This window comes from Paramormyrops kingsleyae, chromosome 10 (assembly GCF_048594095.1).
Source record: "Paramormyrops kingsleyae isolate MSU_618 chromosome 10, PKINGS_0.4, whole genome shotgun sequence".
NCBI lineage: Eukaryota > Metazoa > Chordata > Actinopteri > Osteoglossiformes > Mormyridae > Paramormyrops > Paramormyrops kingsleyae.
This window is the reverse complement of record NC_132806.1, coordinates 10,321,295-10,341,657: the sequence shown is the minus strand read 5'-3', so window position 1 is coordinate 10,341,657 and position 20,363 is coordinate 10,321,295. Positions and strand designations below refer to the sequence as shown.

General features: G+C 40.4%; 1 protein-coding gene across 1 annotated transcript; it reads left to right on the top strand.

Annotated features, from left to right (window-relative positions):
• Nucleotides 1–5,018: 5,018 nt before the first annotated feature.
• On the top strand, nucleotides 5,019–19,901 carry emx3 (empty spiracles homeobox 3). The gene is made up of 3 exons (XM_023793348.2): nucleotides 5,019–5,965; nucleotides 15,039–15,223; nucleotides 18,063–19,901. The coding sequence occupies exons 1-3, from the start codon at nucleotides 5,623–5,625 to the stop codon at nucleotides 18,228–18,230; spliced, it is 696 nt and encodes a 231-aa protein (XP_023649116.1). The 5' UTR covers nucleotides 5,019–5,622; the 3' UTR covers nucleotides 18,231–19,901.
• The last annotated feature ends 462 nt before the right edge of the window (nucleotides 19,902–20,363 follow it).

Sequence of the window (20,363 nt, the reverse complement as noted above, 5' to 3'; positions counted from 1 at the left end):
GCTTCCTTACTTTACACGTATTTTTTCTGTTATGTATTTTCCTTTTTAGTTGAAAGTGTCGGTGGTTACATTAGTATTTTTTTCAATGATTAATTTCCAGTTAAAACTTACCAACAAGTCAGCTTATTTCATGGATGGATATTTATTAGTACAAATTACCGTAAACAAATATGTGAGTCACGCTATCATGGCGTATATCACGGACAATATGGAGGGGTCGTTAACTGTCGTGATTAAACTGTATGATTTAGAAAACTGCAAGCCAAGTACTTCGACAAAAATAGATTTTAAAATCTGCTTAGAAATAACTACGCTGTCTGTGTAAATATGTCTGGACGTTTGGGACGCCAAGGGCTTCTGGATATATCCCGCCTTCTAGCTGTTTCGAAAGGCCTAAACAGTAGAATATATTTGTTAAAAATATATTTGGCAACGCGCCGTTTTATACTGTAATGTGTTAAAACACATTCACATTGAACACTAACGACGAACTTTTCAGAATTTAAATAAAGAACAATGATCTGAAAATATATACTTACTTGGCAATGTACTCTATAGCAAAATGGGTTTTCTTTCGTCGCTTGAACAATACTTTGAAATATTACATAGCTTACAAAATCTTTTACATTTGGCCTAATAGCATCACGGATTATTGCTTGAATCAGCAACAAAATATTTGTTTTTCAGTTTAAAATTGTATTATAAAAATTAATGTTTCTTCATCTTAATTGAAAAATACAGGCAATGGGTCTTAATGAACAGTGGACAACATGGTACTACAGCCTGATCCGGGTGACCCGATTGTTTCATTTCACCTGGTAACCTGGTATTGAACACATTGGTACACGTGTGTGTGTGTGTGTATATGTATACACACACACATACATACATATATATGTACCGTCATATTAGGCCCATACATACATGATATCCCCGTTATTAAAAATGTTATTTCATAAATAACTTTTGATCTGCACGCAATAATTTCGTCCGGATAAACAAAATAAATTTGATAATTTTATTTACGATAATTTCCGCAACATCATTAAGAACTGAGAAAGTTATTTATAAGATTAGTATGCAGATTTATTTATTTAATTCGAATTTACTGTAGTAGGGCTACATTTTAGAAAACACGAGGCAGTTGAAAGTGACAAATTTCAAAACGTGACACCTCCAAAAAGAATTACGACTTGTTACTTTGACACCCACTTTGCTATTACTAAATTGCCTCGGAAGGACCAAAGTGTTGAGTGTTACGTCCTGAGTATGTTTTTCTCCCGCCATAATGAAACTAACTATTTTACCCACAATAGAGGTAATTTGTGTAAAAGGTCGGAGAAATCCTTGCTTGACTGGGTCTCGTATCTCTGTGGTGTGTCGGGAGACAGGAGAAGTGTTGAGGAGCACATATTTTCCCCACTGTTCCTTTTAGGATATGGAAGAGACAACCTTGAACATCTCCTTACATCTGGGCGTGAGGACCACTTTCGGGCCCGGTCTCAGCGAGCAGCCTCAAGTGGGGAACTTGCCCGAAGCGATCGCAAGCCTCACTTAACACAATATTGAATTCCCAGCAATGCAGGTGTGTGAAAGCAAAAAGCCAACCTACGGCTTCGATATCGCTGACATTCTCTCGACTAATTGACATGTATGAGCGGGAGACAAGAAAAGGAAAATGCTGTGTAGATGCAAGACGTTTAGCACCATGCCCGAAAATTGTGAATGATTTGGAGCATGAATTATACTACGAGATTTTCAGAACCTACCGCTACACTGATTTCTTGCAGGCTATATATATATATATATATATATATATATATATATATATATATATATATATATATATATATATATATACATATATATATATATACACTTAGGCAATTAAACATTGACACAATTAATGCAATGGTGATTGTGCTGAAATTTAAATATTTTTAATTTTAAAACATGTATGTCCCTGTCCATAGCTGATCTTGTTGGAGTTGATCGTTCTGTAGACCCTTTAATGTAGGCCTAATAGGTCCTAAAACTCAGTTTTAGCTAGCTAAATATTTATTGGTGCTTTCGTACTTATGAATACAATTAACTACTTTGAATCAGTTTAGTTAGAACTTAGTTTTTGAGATAACGGATCAATAGATTTTTAAATGACAATTTATATTTTTATTCATTTACTTTAAATCAGTGTATTCTTGTTTTATTTATTTATTTTAATAAAAATGCTGAAGGGCTTTTAATTAGTTTTCCCGCATTAAATTAAGAGGTCAATATTCACTTAATATTGCGTTGCTATTGTTCTGAGCGAATACGCACCATGCCTAATATTGAATTGAAGATACGGACTACCTAATGATAATAATGATTGCCAGTTTTTAAACAATTGTTTATTGCACTCTTAATAAATATAATGCAGGTGCAGGTTCAATTATTGTTTTGCTGCTTGGGTTAATACTTAAGAAATGTATGAGCCTAGGAAGACATACACTGATCATAGGATGAAGCCGAAATGCAAATCTTCGTTAACAGATGGACACACGTTATCTCGCTGATAAGTCTCAGTTACAGCGACTCAATGGTTACGATAACCCTGTCTAATTATGTAGTGGCAGGTTCCACTAGAGGGCATTGTCGTATGAAAATATTCAGAATTTATTTGATTGTAGTGATAAGCTTAGTCCTTGATAAAAATAACTTTGAAGTTGACATTAATTTTCTTCTTACCTTGTACAAATATGCAGTTTCATCTTCATGCACCGCAGTGTGAATAAATAAATTCTCTTGTTCTATGTCACTTTGGAGTATTGTATAGCCACATCTTAATAGTTTTGCATTAATATATCATGGCTGTTTTTGACCTTGTCCATTTTCAAGCTTTCATGTAACTGCCCATAATGCAAAAAAAAAAGTGACCTACCTAATTTCACGTGTTCAGCAGCCATTTAACACACAAGATAAATGAGATCTTCATCATTATGACATAAATGCATGGTTTTATTGCGTGACCGGTTTTTGTGGAACGTTTAGCCAAAGACCATGGGTCACACATTATGCCTTTTTAAGGGGAAATCTCCTTTTGTGTGGACTATTCTACCAAAGTTCAATTTTGCTCATTTTGAGTGCTCTGGGTCTTTTCCGCGGCTTTGGGCATCGGGGAAAATTCAATAATGGTCCTGGTCTCTGTGGGACGTCCAGCTTTAAGTAGAGTTCTGCACTGCGCACATTTCCCGTGCCCTAATGTGTGTGAGAATGGATGACAACGCTTTGCTTCTAATCTCTTTGTCTATGCCTTTTTATGACCAGTAAAATAGCCAACACTAGTTGATTAAGCTTTTCCCTTTGTAAGAGGACTTAACATCAGTTAGCTGGTTCCAGGCAGGGGAACAATAATCACTTTTTAACTCGGCTTCACACCTCGAGTGCCTACAAAAACTCCAACTGATTAATTCCTCCTTTCAGCGCCACACAATCTATAATTAATTGCCAGAGGCAAAATTAATAGACGTTAATGGCCATTTGAATCAAAAGCAAAGGGGCAAAAAGCTGAAGTGAAAGCTATTAATTATGTGCTATGGGATTGGCCAGCAGGGACAAGAGGGGTGTGGCCTAGGCCACTATGGGACCCTAAAGGATCTCTGGCCGATGTCGTTCACATGGGCTTCTGCAGAGTGGGTCCTGAATGGACTATGGGCAAAGGGGGGCTTTTCTGGTAGCCCAGAGCCACGATTAATTCATGTGAAAGGAGTGTCTGTCCTGGGGTGTCTGAGACTCTGATCTGCTCAAACCCAACCCCCCCCCCCTTCCCCCACAACCCCCTTCCATCCCAGTTTCAAAATCTGAGATTGTAACTGACAAAGGAGGGAGTCGATGGAAGCAGGAACTCATGGGCACGGTGTTTCTCTTTGATCTCAAACAAATCAGCATGCATCTACCCCCCCCCCCCCCCCAGTACACACCTCCAGCTTCACGGTAGCACTGAAGAATGGTTGTTTGTTTAAAGAGAACAGTTTTGTGTTTTTACTCCATGTAGACAGTGAGTCGAGGTTATCTGCCTCTCCAGCAGACGGCAAACAAAAAGAGGCCGACTTGAGGATGCTACTGTAGAGTTTTTTTTATTGTCTGCAAAAAAAATCAGATTTGTAAAACACACACTTCACTTTTTGAAGAAAGGGTTTCTGTGCCCAGCTGTCACTGAAGGTCGTATCTGTCTCAGGTTCCCGCACACAGTTCCACAAGAGCAGCAGAAATCTCAGGTAACAGCCCATCTGTGGACGAGGCCTTGGTGCTTCTCCATTGGACCTCTGTGCAGCCACAGACTTGATCTCAGGTACAAGCCACATTAGACCTAGAGTTTCGACAGCCTGACTGATCTCCTCTTTGTCACCATAGATTTTCAGTTATTAGGTTTTTTTTGTATCAAGATTGCTGGAATTGGCCACAGGGGGCGCTGTGAATCTGCGATTCTGTATTATTTTGACTGTTTGGGGAAGTAAATATGCTATTTAGCTACGTATGTAGAAATTTAATCTGGCACGCCTTTGAAGATGAGTACTGTTTTACCTTTATACTGTACACATAACTTTAGTGTTAGTAATATATACAAATGCAATTTAAATTGATTTATAATGGTGCAGAAACATAACACAATGCTTGGTCTTATTTGTGCCTTATCCTAATGGAATTTATAATTAAATACAAAAATAAATTAGTTCTATGCCAGTTGCCATTTTATCAATTCCTCCGAAAACGACCCTTATTCATTATTACTATTATATAAAAAACAGTACATTTTATATCACATAATATTGCATAATTATATTTGTAATGTTGCGTGTTATCATTGCATGGCATTAAATGTATTAATATTTAACATTTGCAAAATGCATAATCTATTTCACGTTTTGTTTTTTGCATGTACGTATGAGTCCTAATTGACGTAATTACCACGGAGTACAATACATCCCTACCGTATAATATTGAGGCAAGGTGCTCGTAGTTCGCACGGTATAAATGAATTTGCGCATGCTCACCACACCTCTGTCAACAGAGAGCCGAAAGCAGGTACCGAGCTTAGTGAGTGACAGGTCTTTTATCAAAAGCTCGCAGATCCTCGGTCTTATTGGCGTCCAAAAATGTTACTCGCAAGATGTGAAGCCAAGCCAGCGTCCTCCTAGCATAATACAAAACTACGAATCTACCAATCACGGCCGGGTGTCGTTGAAGGTTTACTTGTTTTCAGTTTCTTACAAATAGCAGCAACTTGTGTCTATTTTAAACGCGTTTTTGTTTTGTTTTAGGTTTTTGGCCCGTTGTTTGTGCGATTTAACTAAATTCTGATAGATTGTGGTACAGTAGTAGGCTGCAGAAAAAGTCTAATCGATGTTTTGCATTAGCTAGTTTTTCTTCCACCAATATCCAGACCTAAGGAGCCGCAGTAAGTTATGGATCGCTTGGGGACTAATGCTAGACTACCCCACTGTGGATTTTAACAGCCCAGCTCGCTGAAACACCGGACTAACACCAATATCGTCCAGGCTTTACCTGAACTAACTTTGTCATTATTTTTGTTGTTAACGCGGCTTATATCAAGACGTATTTCATCAAAGGACTTTGAATATCATGTATCAGCACAGTAAGAAATGCTTCACCATCGAATCCCTCGTTGGCAAAGAGGCGAATTCCTCGGCTTCTGTGGACGAACCTGTTAGACCCACGGCGTTGAGATTTACGGAGTCCATACATCCTCCTCCCTTTGGGAGTTGCTTCCAGAACTCCGGCAGGAGCTTGTACAGCAGTCCAGATATGATGTTTCCAGACCCGGGCACGCACTCCAGCAACTCGGCTCTGTCTCTGCACCCTCTACAATTGCCTTCTCAGCCGTTCTTCAACCCGCACCAGAGAGAAAGTCTGAACTTCTACCCCTGGGTTCTCCGAAACCGATATCTTGGACATAGGTTCCAGGGTAAGTATACCACACCTGAACTGTTTCAGTCATGTGTTACTCATTCCGGAGTATTATCGGATGAAAACCCGAAATGGGTATTATCGCAAATTACAATGTGGCAGAATCAGTCATCTAAGCAGGTCCGGCGATCTGTTTTTGCAGATATGGTTCTGCGGATAAACTTGATGTTATGTGTATGGGTGGGTGTTTGTGGTTGTGTGTCTTTGCTGCATTGACACTGAGCGCATATAATATCTCCTCTTATTTCTAAAATGGACACGAATTAACAAGTTTAATCTACTTAACACGAAATTCATGAGAAAGAACGAATAAGCAGCAGTTAGAAATCGCTGAACTGGGCCCTGTTGTCGTTTTCACGCTGCGTAATTTCACTTGCAGGAGAGTATCGAAGATACTATAATAATATAAAGGAATTACAAATTACACACATGTATTATTATCTTCTGCATGGCTGCTATAAGCTGACGAAAATTGACTTTGCAATTCACTATGCAGTTTGAATTGTAACATTTTAAATTTATGTTGTATTTTTTACATGCGTATGGGAGTAATTCACTTTTAAATATGATGAAAACAGCCAATAAACGGGAAAAATGAAATAATAGCTTTGAAATATTTTTCTAAATTTATATTTGTATGCATCCTATTCTTGTTTTATCTATGCTGTTTATAGTGTTGTAAAGGCGATTTGATATTTCACATCAGTTATTACGATTGGAGATTGTGTTAAATTCTTCGTGGGTCCAAATTTCACACTAACTTTGTTTAGTGTGAAATATGATAATGTTTTACTCGCATGTAGATAAAGTAGAGGACCATTTCAAAATGAAGATATTTCTGGTTAAATAGGAAACCACAGTGATTACTCATTAAACATCCATGAATGTTGAGTGATCTTTACTTAAACAATAAAAAAAGCGTTGTCAAAACGCTTACTACGGCCCAGCACTCTGTTAATCATATCTAATTTCACCGCCGTGTCAATTTCTTTAAAGTTTGTGTGCTTACTCTCATATTTATGTCGTTGTCTTTCAGCTCTGGCCTTTCGTGTTTAGGCAAGGAATTACCGTGGGGACGGTTTCGCTAACAGCATACGACTTACCAACACTATAAGGTGCTTAAAGTAGTGTAAAATAGTGTTATTTACTTAATAATTGTATAATTGCAGTTTATTTAAGATTAACATTATATAAACAAAAATAAAACGCATTGCTATGTATATAGCAATGTATAAGAAAACATTTTTATTGCTGATGCTTTCATTATTGTCAGTATTATTATTGGTAGTAGTTTCGTATTTGGAATATTAATCAACACCTATATCAATTACCGTCACCCATTCTGTCATATAATAATTCGTACTTTTTGCTGTTTGAATTCCATACTTTCAGTAATCTTTTCACCTTCTAACGACGTCATTTCCCTAAATCCGGTTTGTCTACAGTCACTGCATAAAACGACTTAACGTGTTATTATTCTAAATAATCTTTCGTTAAATTTTCATATATTTTCAGGTTACTGTTTTGGGTAAATATTAATACAGATTTTTTCTACGTTATTTCAGTGCGAATTTCTAGCTATATTTGAATTAAATGTGATTTTTTTCTCCTGGCGAATAAGATCTAATTTTCACACGAATGCATTGATGTTTAAAGGAAATATGAAATATGTAAAGTAAAGGTCAATCTGGAATAAAGAGAAAGGCAAAAACATAATTGTTATCAAGGCAAGAAAAAAAGAAACTGCGGATTCGTGGCTTTTATATTAGCCATTGTAATGGCAAAGGAACTGCGAGTGTACTGTAAAATAAACACAACGTGGCCCTTTACAGTAACTATAATAATTATAGCATCGTAAACGTCAATCCGGCCATTCTAATGGCGCTCCAGTCTAATTTCAATAAAAGGAAAATACCGGACAGGTTACTATTATTGCTAAAAGTAATTTCCGAACAGATTTCTAAATATAACATAAAACAAGGATTCAACATTTGCTCTATATTATAATACTAAAATCAAATAAAATACAAAACAAATGCAACAACAGCAACAATAGTAGTAGTAGTAGTAGTTGTAGTAGTAATTAAAAAATCCCTTGTAATATCAAGTATATCATCCTCCTTGGCACTGCTCATATACTGAGGAGGGTTTTATCCATCAGGTGAACCATCACACCCTCTTGGTGGATCTAATTCAAGGGATGGTCTTGGCTTCACGAGTGAATGGAGCAGGACTTTAAGGATAATAATAATAATAATAATAATTATTATTATAGCAGCTAGATTAGTTGTCCCCTGAAAATTATTGTTTAATTGCTGCAGGTGGAACAAACCCATTAGCCTGTGCTCAGATTTTCCCTCTTACTCATGGCTTCCGTGTCTTACCAGCACACACACAAACCCTGAACTTTACATCGCTTTAAGAACTCAGCAAGTCATACTTTCAGAACAAGTGAACCCTTTGTATCTTAAAATATAACTACATGAAATTTAAATATCATCACGTAAGTGTATATTTTTTAAGTTGTATTTGTTCCTGACCAGGACAGAAGGTCGGAAGATGGATGGATAGAGTATTATTTTCATGTTATATTAGCTTAATGGACCATCATGTTTTTTTTATTTTTTATTAGTCCTTTATAACTTCGACACAGTTCTTAATATAATTTTAATAATGTCCTTTGCTGTGTATAATGTTTGCATACTAGGGTTAATCAATGATGTTTTCATTCAAATGTCCTATTAGAATAATTATGTAGGCAAACATTTCTGTTGTAGGAGATGCTGCAGTTTATTCTGGCTGTATAGTACTTAGTAGGGGTGTCTGGGAGACTCCTGCATATTTTATTATCTAAATTAGAGGGAATATTTGGGTCTGGAAGGAATTTTAATCAGCAGGCCTGTGCAGTGGATGAACCCCTATAGGAGAATGTTCTGAATCACACCAAAATATCAGTCTGACAACACGCGCCCCGTTGAATTCAGTAGGAGGTGTTAGGAAGCGACGTCTCTCTGCTTCTGCTCGCGCTGCTGCAAATGTTAATCGCTGTCGATACAGGCCCGCCGTGTTTCCGCCAGAGCTGCTCGTCCAAAACGAATATCGCCGAGTCGATGGTACGTCGCCGTCAAAAGTGAATTCTAATGACACATCTTCCCTCTGTAGGAACACAGACAGTTTTTTTTTTTTTTAGCCCAGAAACATAAATGTGTATTTCACAGTCTTGGGGAAACGGCATGACAGAATCTGGGGAGATTAAGAAACACAAAGCCTTATACCTTGAGGGTACTTTACTCTCTCGTCCATGTTATGTGTTTTTGTTTATTCTCCCAAGATGCGTGCACTAATGTTCTACAGCCCAGTCCCCGGTGGTCTCCATAACAAAGCAATTTGTTAAACGAAAGGGATCAATGACTTTTCCCCTCGCCTATCTTGTTGACTCCTAGTCCGCGGCTGTGACTCCAAGCCCAGCCGAGTCAGGTGTGCAATCCTCCCGGGCATATCTCAGGTAATTGCTGAAAGCCAGAGGCTGTTGTAACTGTTCTGTAGATCCGTGGCTCAGATTAAAAAAAAAAAAAAGCCCTTTGTTTACTGACAGAACAGATCCACTCACTAATGGTATCCAATAACCTTGAAAACCACTGTTTAGACAAGCCTAAATACAGCCAAGGGGATTGAGTGGTTGAGGATTACCCATGGTGAGTATTCGGTTATTGTTGGGAGGAACGCGCGTTAAGTTGTGAGCCTGACCACTTCCTGAACGCCCGGGGAAGACCCGCGTGTCTCTGAAGCTATCATGCAGCACAAAGTAAACAGGATCCTGGGCCCTTCTCTCTTCACATGGAGCGGCCACCTTTAACGGATGCCTCCGTAGGTATCAGAGAAGGTGGGGGGGGGGGGGGGGGGTGGGCAGGTCACTCAGTCCCGTCACTCACGTACCCAGCAGCCTGGAAACCTCCTTTGTGAAGCCCCATCCAAATGTGTCGAGGCACATCCAATAGGGCTCAGGAGGGGACACCTTTTCCGAAATGGCCCCGATGTGGCCCGTGGGAGAGCGGTGCGCGGTTACAGGTGCGTGCTACTAATTTGTCCGTTTTCATGGAGCACTCCCCTGCAGTTAAACATTATATCCACCCCATCCACCGGGAATTTGAGGGCTTGTGAGAATACCTACGGAAAAGAAAGTGGCTCCCTCAGGGGGTGCTGAGAGGGGGGTCTGGACAGGCAACGCTGGGGTGTAACTAAAAACAAACCGTCATGTTCAGGGCTGGCTAACACATGGCTGCTACACCCCTCCATCAGTCGTGGCCCACTCCTCATCCACGGTTTGGAATAGAGAATGGGCTCCCCGCTTGCTGTGACAAGACCGGGCCTGTTTGTGCCAGGGGAATTGTGGCATCGTCGCCCCAGGTGCCATCTGGTCCATTCCCAGACACGTCTGGGGAGGGCCGCACTCGCCGAGGATTGGCCGGGGTCCGCTCCAGTCCACGCCCTCCGAGCCCTCCCACTGCGCCTCCACGGGGCCGGGGTGCTGCCAGATTGGAGGCTCGGGGAGTGCCCCTCCACTCCCATCCTTTCCCGGGGGAGGTTTGCTGGTGACGCAAGGCGGCACATGATGCCAGGCAGGAAAGCACACCCGCCTTGCCGGCGTAGCCAAGGGAAACAAGCGTGACTTTCAGGCCGCTGGAGACGACGGGACACAACAGACACAGAAACTGAAACTGCACAATGCGACAGCGTATGGACTTCTGGTGACAGTGAGACACGAGGAAGAGACGGCAGAGGACATTTCCCAAGATGCAACTGGAATTTTGAGTTAGATATTTGAGTGGCAAAATCCAAAAATGAGGGTATTTCTTCCCCGTGATGTATTTTTGGGGTGCATACACATGTATGTGTGTGTGTGTGTATATACAGACCCACACACACAAACACCAAACCTAAGAGTGGTTATTGTTACCTTGTCTCTTCTTGGCGTTGAGTTTTAGGTGCTTAGAGGAGGAACCGTGGAGATTTCTTTAGTCATCGCCTCTAGACCTCGCTGAGCACCTTGTTTACATTCTTTGTCCAGGCGAGGGCTGCAATCAGCCCTGTTCCTGCTCAGAAACACCACCTCCTCCCAACCTTCTGAAGTTCAAAGGACTTTCAGCACACCAGCTGAAGCCCATTGTCAGTGACTAACCTGTGATGGAAAATATGCCCCCTTATCCCGGGGGAGTGAGGGCGGCCGAGTATTCCTCATGGTGGGGGGGGAGGGGGGGGGGTTACACTTTTTTTTGGGGGGGGGGGGGGGTTCCGTACACGTGTTATCAGTTGTTGACTGAATGCCCCTGAGATGTCCTCACTGAAGTTCTCAAACTAATTGTGTAAGCTGGCTTTCAGATAGGTACAAAGTGGAAAAGCTTTTGCCTTAAAATGACAAAGGACCCTTTCAGGGCCATGATACAAATGTCTTCTCCCTGTAAACTAAACAAAAATCTCATAACTTTATTCAGATTTATTGGTTTTTCTCTTTCTGCAATGGGTTGGCACCCAGTCCTGGGTTATTCCCTGTCACGGGACAAACGAGTATGGAAGATGGATGGATGGATGGATGGATGGATGGCTAGCTGGCTGGTTATTCTCCTTAGCTCTTTCCTCTAAAGAGAAACCCCCATGTGAAAGTCTGGTATACTTTGGTGCAGATTCATCATGTGTGACCTCTGTCTTTCTCCCTCCACATAAATAAGTCGTACACTTTAATGTGAAGTTTCCCTTTTTTGTGCTTTAATTCCTTTGAGAAAAAAACAAATCGGTGCAGATTTCGCACTGGTACAGATTCCTGATAAATACGGGTCTTTGTTTGCAGCTTCCTGTGAAGCTTGCAGAAATGCAGGGGGGGGGGGTGCGGGCCATTGTGGAGATGAAGTTTTAATATTTAAAAGGCATTTAACTGCGTGTCGTCTATTACCTTAAAGATTAAAAGATGGGCTAACCAGGTAGGAATCCCAGCTTATGTGCTGTACTTGTGGAACAATTACCAGCGCTTTCCCTGTTGTTTTTTTGTTTAATCATAAGACATTTTTGTCTGGTTAATATCCAGGTTCTTATGCTCAATTTAAGCTATAATGAAACAAAAGAAAAGTATTCAAAAACTCTTCTGCTGTAACGATATTTGTGCAGTGAGAAGGCACACTTTATTTTTATATTATTCTTTTTTTTAATCACTTTGACATGCCGTGCCTTGGTAGATTTAGCTGGCACTAGATATTGGTAATGATTTCATTGTCTTGACGTATGTCTCAACTGAAGTTTTAAAAACATTAATTAAAAGTTCATTAAACTGCAATATGTGCACCCAGACAATTTACAGCTTGATTGTACTGAAAGTGGAGCTATTTTTACTGTTGTTTTTTCTGATATGAAGGGTGTTATATGTTTATATATTTGATCAGAATGATAAGGTCTAGAGTACAGTGCTTACCAGGTTACTTACTGTCATACAATTAAAATATTTAAAATGTCCTTGTATTCGCTATAGTCACAAGCATATGAAGAAGTATTTTCCAGCCCGTGCAGTGTTTGCATTGACCTGTCTAATCACCATTTTAGTTCAGACATCAAATCCTAATTTGCTTTATACTTTCACTCTGATGACAATATTTTGAAAGAATTTCTCAGTATTACGAATGCTGATCAGTATTTTGTAGCTTCCCTCAAATTTAATTTACTGGCCAGTTGCCGGTCTTTGATTTCTCATTATGTCGTACGGCAGTTGTGGCCTCTGAATGGCACCACAAAAAGAGACATTTGATTGATTTGCTGATTTACGTACGTTGGTCCCTTGGCACGTACCACCTGCCCACTGTCCCATTGCTGTAATTCAGGGAGTTTTGCGTGAACGTGATTTGAGGTCAGTTCTGTGCTGAATGTGCCATTCAGAGAAGGCAAACCTCTTTCCATGTCATGGCTCTACAATTTATAGATCTATTTGCTTATGTAAAATATTTCATTTTTTACGTATTATTTTAATAAACGGCACTCGCACTGGGTGCCCAGATGTCACCAGGGCGGGCAAAAAATTTACCAGGATTTTACTACTGCCTGGTGCTGAATGAATTCAGACATTAGCACATTAATTTTGATTTGCTTAACTGCACATCAGGCCCCTCAATACAATCGTTTTTGCATTTTTTCCAGCCCAAATCATTTACGTAGGGATGTCACAGCGAACCGAAATCGATGTCAAAACGTATGTACACGCTGGCATAGACCAAACATCAGTATACAAATCACTTCATGATGTTGCCCCATAGAAAAGTCTGACACCGGCCTTCTGTGCTGTGGGAACGTGTCGCTAAAGTTTGAGGGATGAATGAACGGGGCATGCGGTCCAATGGCAAGCGGTCAAAGGAGAAGCAGCTGGTCAGGTTGAACGGGGCATAACCAAGGAGTTAACCATTAATGTTTAGGGTTAAAAACTGTGAGCCACACTGTAAGAATATGTGTTACAGTGTGACAGACCTGTCCAATCAATACCTCCTGGAATTCTATGGAAGCATAAATCACGTTTTACGAGTGAGGGCCTGATGCATGTATTACTTCACATTTTAAGGATTGCAAAACAAGCCCCCCATTAAAGAACTGACATTAAGAAAGTCTTTGTTTTGAAAACTTATAAAGAGATGTAATTTGTCAGATCAGGAAGCAGTGGCCAGCTTTAATATACAGTGCCTCGTGGATACGTGCTGTTGGACTCATAATCATAAATCTTTATGGTGTTTCTGACAGCTTCCGTGTCCCTTCCTCGATTAACAATCCCAATGGAATGGATCCCAATGGAATGGATCCCAATGGAATGGATCCCAATGGAATCTAGGCAGCTGCCTCGCCAGCCATAACTCATTTAACGGAGAGCAAAGCCCTGTTTGTGTATAGAATTTTTTGTTGTACAAAAAAGAGGTTTGTTTCCCTTTGCCAAAAGGCAATAAATCTCCTTCATTTCCATTTGTAGGTATGAGCAAGTAAAAACAGCGGCCATGGATGTGAGGGACTGGATATTAACATCGTTCTAGTGATAGAGGGAAAAAGCAGGAGGCGTTTGGTGGTGTGAACACGCAGTTTTTTGCATGCTTATCACAGTGCTTTTACTACATATCCTGCTTCATCCCTCGACATTAATCCCTGCTATTTGAGCTGAAAAGATTTTGTGTTTTCTCTCTCCGCCCGCGTTGTTTTTTTAAGTGGGTATTTGTAAAGGTCTTAGCTCGTGTTTAAATCTTACGCAGATTAACTCCATGGGGATGTTACGTCCAACAAAGAAACATTTTAATTCCGGAGTTCAAAGGCCACTTCCCCCTTGCCCCACTCTCCCGAGGTGACTTTAATGTGTCACTTGAATCATAGCAACAGGAGGGACTGTCATCCTCAAGCGGGGTCAAGGTATCCTTTCATGAAGCGCCACCCGCTCACGATGTCAATTGACTTGTAAATTAAACACTTCACACGCAGAGATAAAACCTGTATTAATGTATATCAGATAAAGGATCTATTAAATAGGCATTCTGTATCGCTTCGGTGACTGCTGGTGATTCACTCTCCAAATGGAAATGAATTTCCCTCAGCGAGGGAGGAGGGAAGAAAAACAGAAATGCAGCTGACAGCCTTTTCTTGAACCAGTAAACCACAAAAATTGTGCTCACGCTTTAACTGGCGCAACAGCTTTGGCAGAGTCTCTGAATCAATATCGGAGTGTCAATTAAACATGGCAGAATTGCCACGGGGAGATGGCGCTCCCAAACCCTCCACTCGGCACATCTGCGAAATGCGGAGCGTGTTTCCGCGCTGCTGGGAGCACGAGCTGGAAGGAAAGGCCGACCAATGCTACAGGAAGCGGCGGGATGTGAGGGGGAATGGCGTTTGAGGCCCCCTCCCACATCAAGCCAACCATCACCTGCCAAGACCGACTCCCTCCTCCCAAAAACACGCAGATACACACCCATCAGCCCCAGAAAGTTGCTTCATTCCTGTCTGTCATCCTAAAAGCTGTGTTTGTGTGTGTGTCCCCCCCCTGGCCCCTGGCCCCCCCTTCCCAGGTGAGGACAGCAGTCCCGAGAACCTGCTCCTGCATGGCCCCTTCTCCCGCAAGCCCAAGCGCATCCGGACGGCTTTCTCACCCTCGCAGCTCCTGAGGCTGGAGCGCGCCTTCGAGAAGAACCACTACGTGGTGGGAGCTGAGCGCAAGCAGCTGGCCAACGGCCTGTGCCTGACGGAGACGCAGGTGAGGACGGGATAAGCCGGCCGGGGGTGGGGGGTGCTGTGGGTCAGGCTGCCATTCCTGTCATCGGAAGGTCACTGGTTCAGATCTCAGGATCACCTGAGCAAGGCCCTTAACGCCCAGTTACTCAAGCCCTGTCTTCTGTGTAAATGTAATGAAGCCACAGACGCCAAATCAGACCTTTGAGGAATCTAGGGGTGCATTTTCCAGTGATAACACAGGTTATTGTTAGATGGTCATTATCTGTCATAGTTATATGGCCTTTCAGTAGCGGCCAGTGATGCAGGAGGCAGCTGGCATTTATTGCGCCGCACGGGGGTGCGCTTCCCAAAAGCAGCTATGCAGTTGTGATGCAAGTGTTTCCCGAAACCATAGTTTGAACTATTCAAAGTAACTTCATTAAGCGACACAGGTGTTTCCCAAAATCATATTTTAAACAAACATTCGCAAACACAGTCGTTAAGTTGTGGCGTTCAGACTACAGCTCTCGAGCTGTGGTTAGAATCCTATCTACATCATCTATGGTGCAAAAGGCAGTCGAAGGAGAGCAGTCACCACTTGAGAAAGCAGAAAACATTCAATAATCTTGCTGTACAAAGACATATAATATCAAGTGCTTTAAAAATTTAGTTGTAATGGTTATTCTATGTATTTCTCTGTTCATGAGTATGGGATGATTGGAGAGGATATTGTTTACTTACTTTTGATTGTGTTATATAGTACATTCATTAAATATAGAAATATATTTTACACTATCACGTCTCAATATCACATTGTGATATGTGAAATTTCCACGAGTAATATTGTGACATTTCTAAAAGAAAAAAGGAGATTAAATTACTCAAAATAAACTATTTGCTAAATAGAACTTATCATCTAGCAGAAGTGTGTCAGAGAAGTCGGTGGTGTTACTGTGAGCTGTGACAACAGATATAGACCAGTGCCGACATAGACCAGTGCCGACATAGACCAGTGCCGACATAGACCAGTGCCGACATAGACTAGTGCCGACAAATGCAATGTGGTTATTGCGCATGCGTACGTTGCAATGACAATACCGAAACGATTTATCTTGCAACGCTTATATTATACATATATATCACACAGACTCACACACACACACAGCATCACATGAAAAAGAACATGGTGGAATTAATGGGTTAAAATCATGAATCAATTCTTAATCACTGAGAGCTTTTGTTGCCATTATGAGAAAGACGAAAAACAAAACACCGCTGGCATAAAAACCCCTGGCTGTGTTAGCAAGAAGGTACATCTGTCACGGTGGGGTATCATGCACACCCATCCAACCCAATGAGCCGCTAGCACAGTGCAGCCAGCAACATCGGACCAGAAATTTACAAGTGTTTATAGTGTGAATAAAATAAAATTAAATTAAATAAATGTAATTAGCCTATTTCATTAAATGCATTGCAATAGCCGATAGGTCTTTTTCCTCAAAAAGAAGAGTATCATATTATTATTTTCACACTATCATTATTAATGAATTGATAGTATTAATATTGCTGTTGTTATAGGATTACAATGTATATAACCTAAGTAATACATTACTAATGTGCTATCATCACAACTGTCATACTTAAGAATAATGAAATGAAGTTTGTGAATTTTTGCATGCTTCCCGCTGTGAAAGTCTGACCAAACACATCTGGGACCATTGTCGACCTACCAACATGGTTCAAACTAGTACGGTACTAACAAAGTACAACGGTTTTAGGAAATTGCCATACTTCGGATGTTTGTTAGTTTAACGATGCGTTGTATCATGTTAGGCCAATGCTAACCTCCGTCACTGTTCGGGATGCGCACCCTGGGACGTTTTTGTGAGGCCGGTGATTACGCGGAAGGATGTGGCGGTCATATGGAGCTTTACGTGCCTGCGGCGCAGGGCACATTCACGGCGAGCCATTCTCAGATGCTTCCCGTACACGTTAAGCCTGTCAAGCTTGTTTTTGGCCTAAAACGCTTGTATCGTTACCTACAAATTGTTTTGTAAGGGGTTCAGTTATCTAAATATGAACTACAAAATCACCAGGAAAGAAATTAATATAAAAGGAGATTCTCTCTGAAGATAAACATAATTAACTCTTTTTTTTTTACCACAGAACATAACAGGAAGCCTTAGGCAAAGCAGGGCTTGGCAGAGAGATTGAAAAATTGCCTTTGTGCTTTTAAAGAAGCCTTTTTTTCTCATGGGCAGACATTTGATATTACTCACATGGAGAGTAAAGGAGATAACTGTGCTTGTCCTGTAGCCAGGACATGAGTGTCACATGGCATCATGATCATCAGTTTTCTTTGTAGGGGGGGGGGGCATAAAGAGGCAGTTTCCTTTCACATGAAGTGGTAAATGTTTGAACACACTCACCACAAACCATGAATGGTTTTAGTTTACAAGACCAGGTCAAGGTTCAAGCAATGAAATAATCATACTTGAAACCCAAAATAGTAACAAAACAGTGATGTAGTAATGCATAAAATTGAAAACCTCACCTACCAATGATCACAGTACACGGTATACAATAGGTACCTAACACTACAAGATAGTGTTCTCAAGCACCATAACACTGATCATCATGGCTGTATGTCAGTGAGAGAGACTCTGATTGGCATCTGTTTTCTCTTCATGGCCAAATGACATTGACAGCTTGGTTTATAGATGGCTTTGATGAGAGTCACTCAAGCCTCAAAAAGCAACATTTTTAGCTTTGATTTTCACAATTGGCTGTTTATGTCAATACATGTGGAAGACAAGAGAAGTCTAAGCTAGACGGGCCATGATGCACGTGCCTAACCAGGTGCCCCCCCCCCCCCCATGTAGGTGAAGGTCTGGTTCCAGAACCGAAGGACCAAGCACAAGCGGCAGAAGCTGGAGGAGGAATCTCCCGACTCCCAGCAGAAGCGCAAGGGCAGCCAGCACGTGAGCCGGTGGCGTGTGGCCACCCAACAGGGCAGCCCTGAGCACATCGACGTCACGTCGGAGGATTGACGGGCCCCCGGTGTCACCAGACTCACCCTGACCTTGCACCCCCCCAACGCCCCCTAACCCATCCCCTCCCCGTCCCAGCTCTCCGTCAGTTACAAACACTTGCCGCAAATGACTCTTGGAGTGAAAATTACAATACAATAAAAAAACTGAAGCACAAAACCTTCATAGAAACAAGTCTAGATCACGTGCGAGATCATCCCCCAGCCAAGTGAATGGAGAACTGCTTCCGGCCCCAGTGCACCAGAGAGGCCCCCCGCAGGACACTGTGCAGGTGCTTGTAAGACACTTTCTCCATGCCGCTCCTGGATGCCACACACGTGTCGTGTGCACGACCAACGAAGGACGCCAGCATGGTCAACTACCATCTTCCTTTCGTTTGAAGGCATCTTGCCACATACCTGGACATGAGGTCTTTTCCTCCGCCGTCCTTATTTAAGACACACACTCTCTTTTGATGATCATCACGTTTGTTTTTTAACCTGTCATTTTAGGTGTATTTTTGTCAGTGATTGTTATGTGTCGAGCACAACCAAGGCTTTTGGTACTTGACTGATGGATCATGGGATAAAACAGAATAGGAGTCTGTCTTCATCTCTTTATCATGCTAGTCTATGCAATTTATGATAAATTAATTTGAAAATGCAAACACGACAGAGCTAAATTAAGACTGAAAGGTACATAAAATGTTTGTTATAATATTTTGTTTTAAAATTATTGAAATTAGTTTTTGTGCCCCCTCATGAAGTTAGAATAGATTTTTTTATATTTAAAATTCAGCTAATAACATCACATATATAGTCTTGGATACATTTGATTTAATTTAAAAAAAAAAGGGGAAAAAACAAAATTGTATTTTAGTTTTTCTGAATATTATCAAGTTTTAACACTTAAAGTAAAATGTACATTTTCCAGTTTGGAGGGCAAATGACCAGATATTTTCAACCCCAAAGAAGCTGCATTATAGCAAAGTATTTCCCACCATTTATGTAAAATTCACATTTTCATTTCGAAGTAACATTAACAACAGTGAGAGTCAACACCGATAATTAAGAGTTAAGAGTTTGTTATATAGCCGGTACCTGAGATTTCATTGCATTGTTATTACTTTGAAAATAACTTGAAATTAACGTCATAAACGAAATAACTACAATGGTAATAATAATAATTTTATTGTTATTATTAATATCAATCTGTTTTATTTTAAAGCATCTGTGGATAGAATGAAAAAAAATGTATATTTCTTTTTGCGTAAATCATTTTTAAGGAATGACGAATTGGTGTAATACTCAGATGTGTAGATTTTAAATGTGTTTAAATATGTTTTACTGGCCTTTCAGTTTTACTCATGAGGTACGAACATTCTGATATATTTAAGCAGCAATATATGTGTGTTTATTTAGTTTTTTAATAGTTATTTTCCTCATTTGAAATATTTTCAAATGTAAATTCCATTAGGTAATGCACCGATCTGGGAGACAAATCTACTTAATGATAGCAGCGGCTTTTCCCATTTATGTGCCTAAAAATCTGGTAATAAAAACGAACGCTCGCGTCCAATTGAGTCTGCAATCTGTAAAAGGAAAAGCACACATTTTGAAAATAAGCCATTTTATGTATTTTCTTTTTACATAAGCACTGGTTGTAAATATATTTTCTTTTTGAAATTTTAAATGCCGTTTTCTGATTTTTTTTCTCCGACATAAGCCGTGATTGAATCGAACTACACGTTTCGTCAAATATTTTTCAAATATCACGCTGACAATATATTCGTAGTTTCCACAGAAAATGCTTTGTTATTGTTAAACACAATTCCTTGAATTTTGAGCATCATCACCAAACGGAGTAGTGTCTCTAAATCATTGGTCAAAAGGTAAAACACGCTAGATATATTAAATGAATATATCAATACGTGTAAATGACCACGATATAAATAGCATTTTGTTTTATTATTTAATTTGACGTGTAGTCAAGCGTTCCAGTACATTACAGACTTTTCCAGATGTAGTACAGACTTCAGTAACTGTAAGAATCAAAATGCATTGAAATCACGTAAAGCGTTAAAAATTATTGTTAAACTCGCATTCTTAAAATGCAACCCTTTCTCCGAAAGTGAAATATTAAAATAGGTCAAAT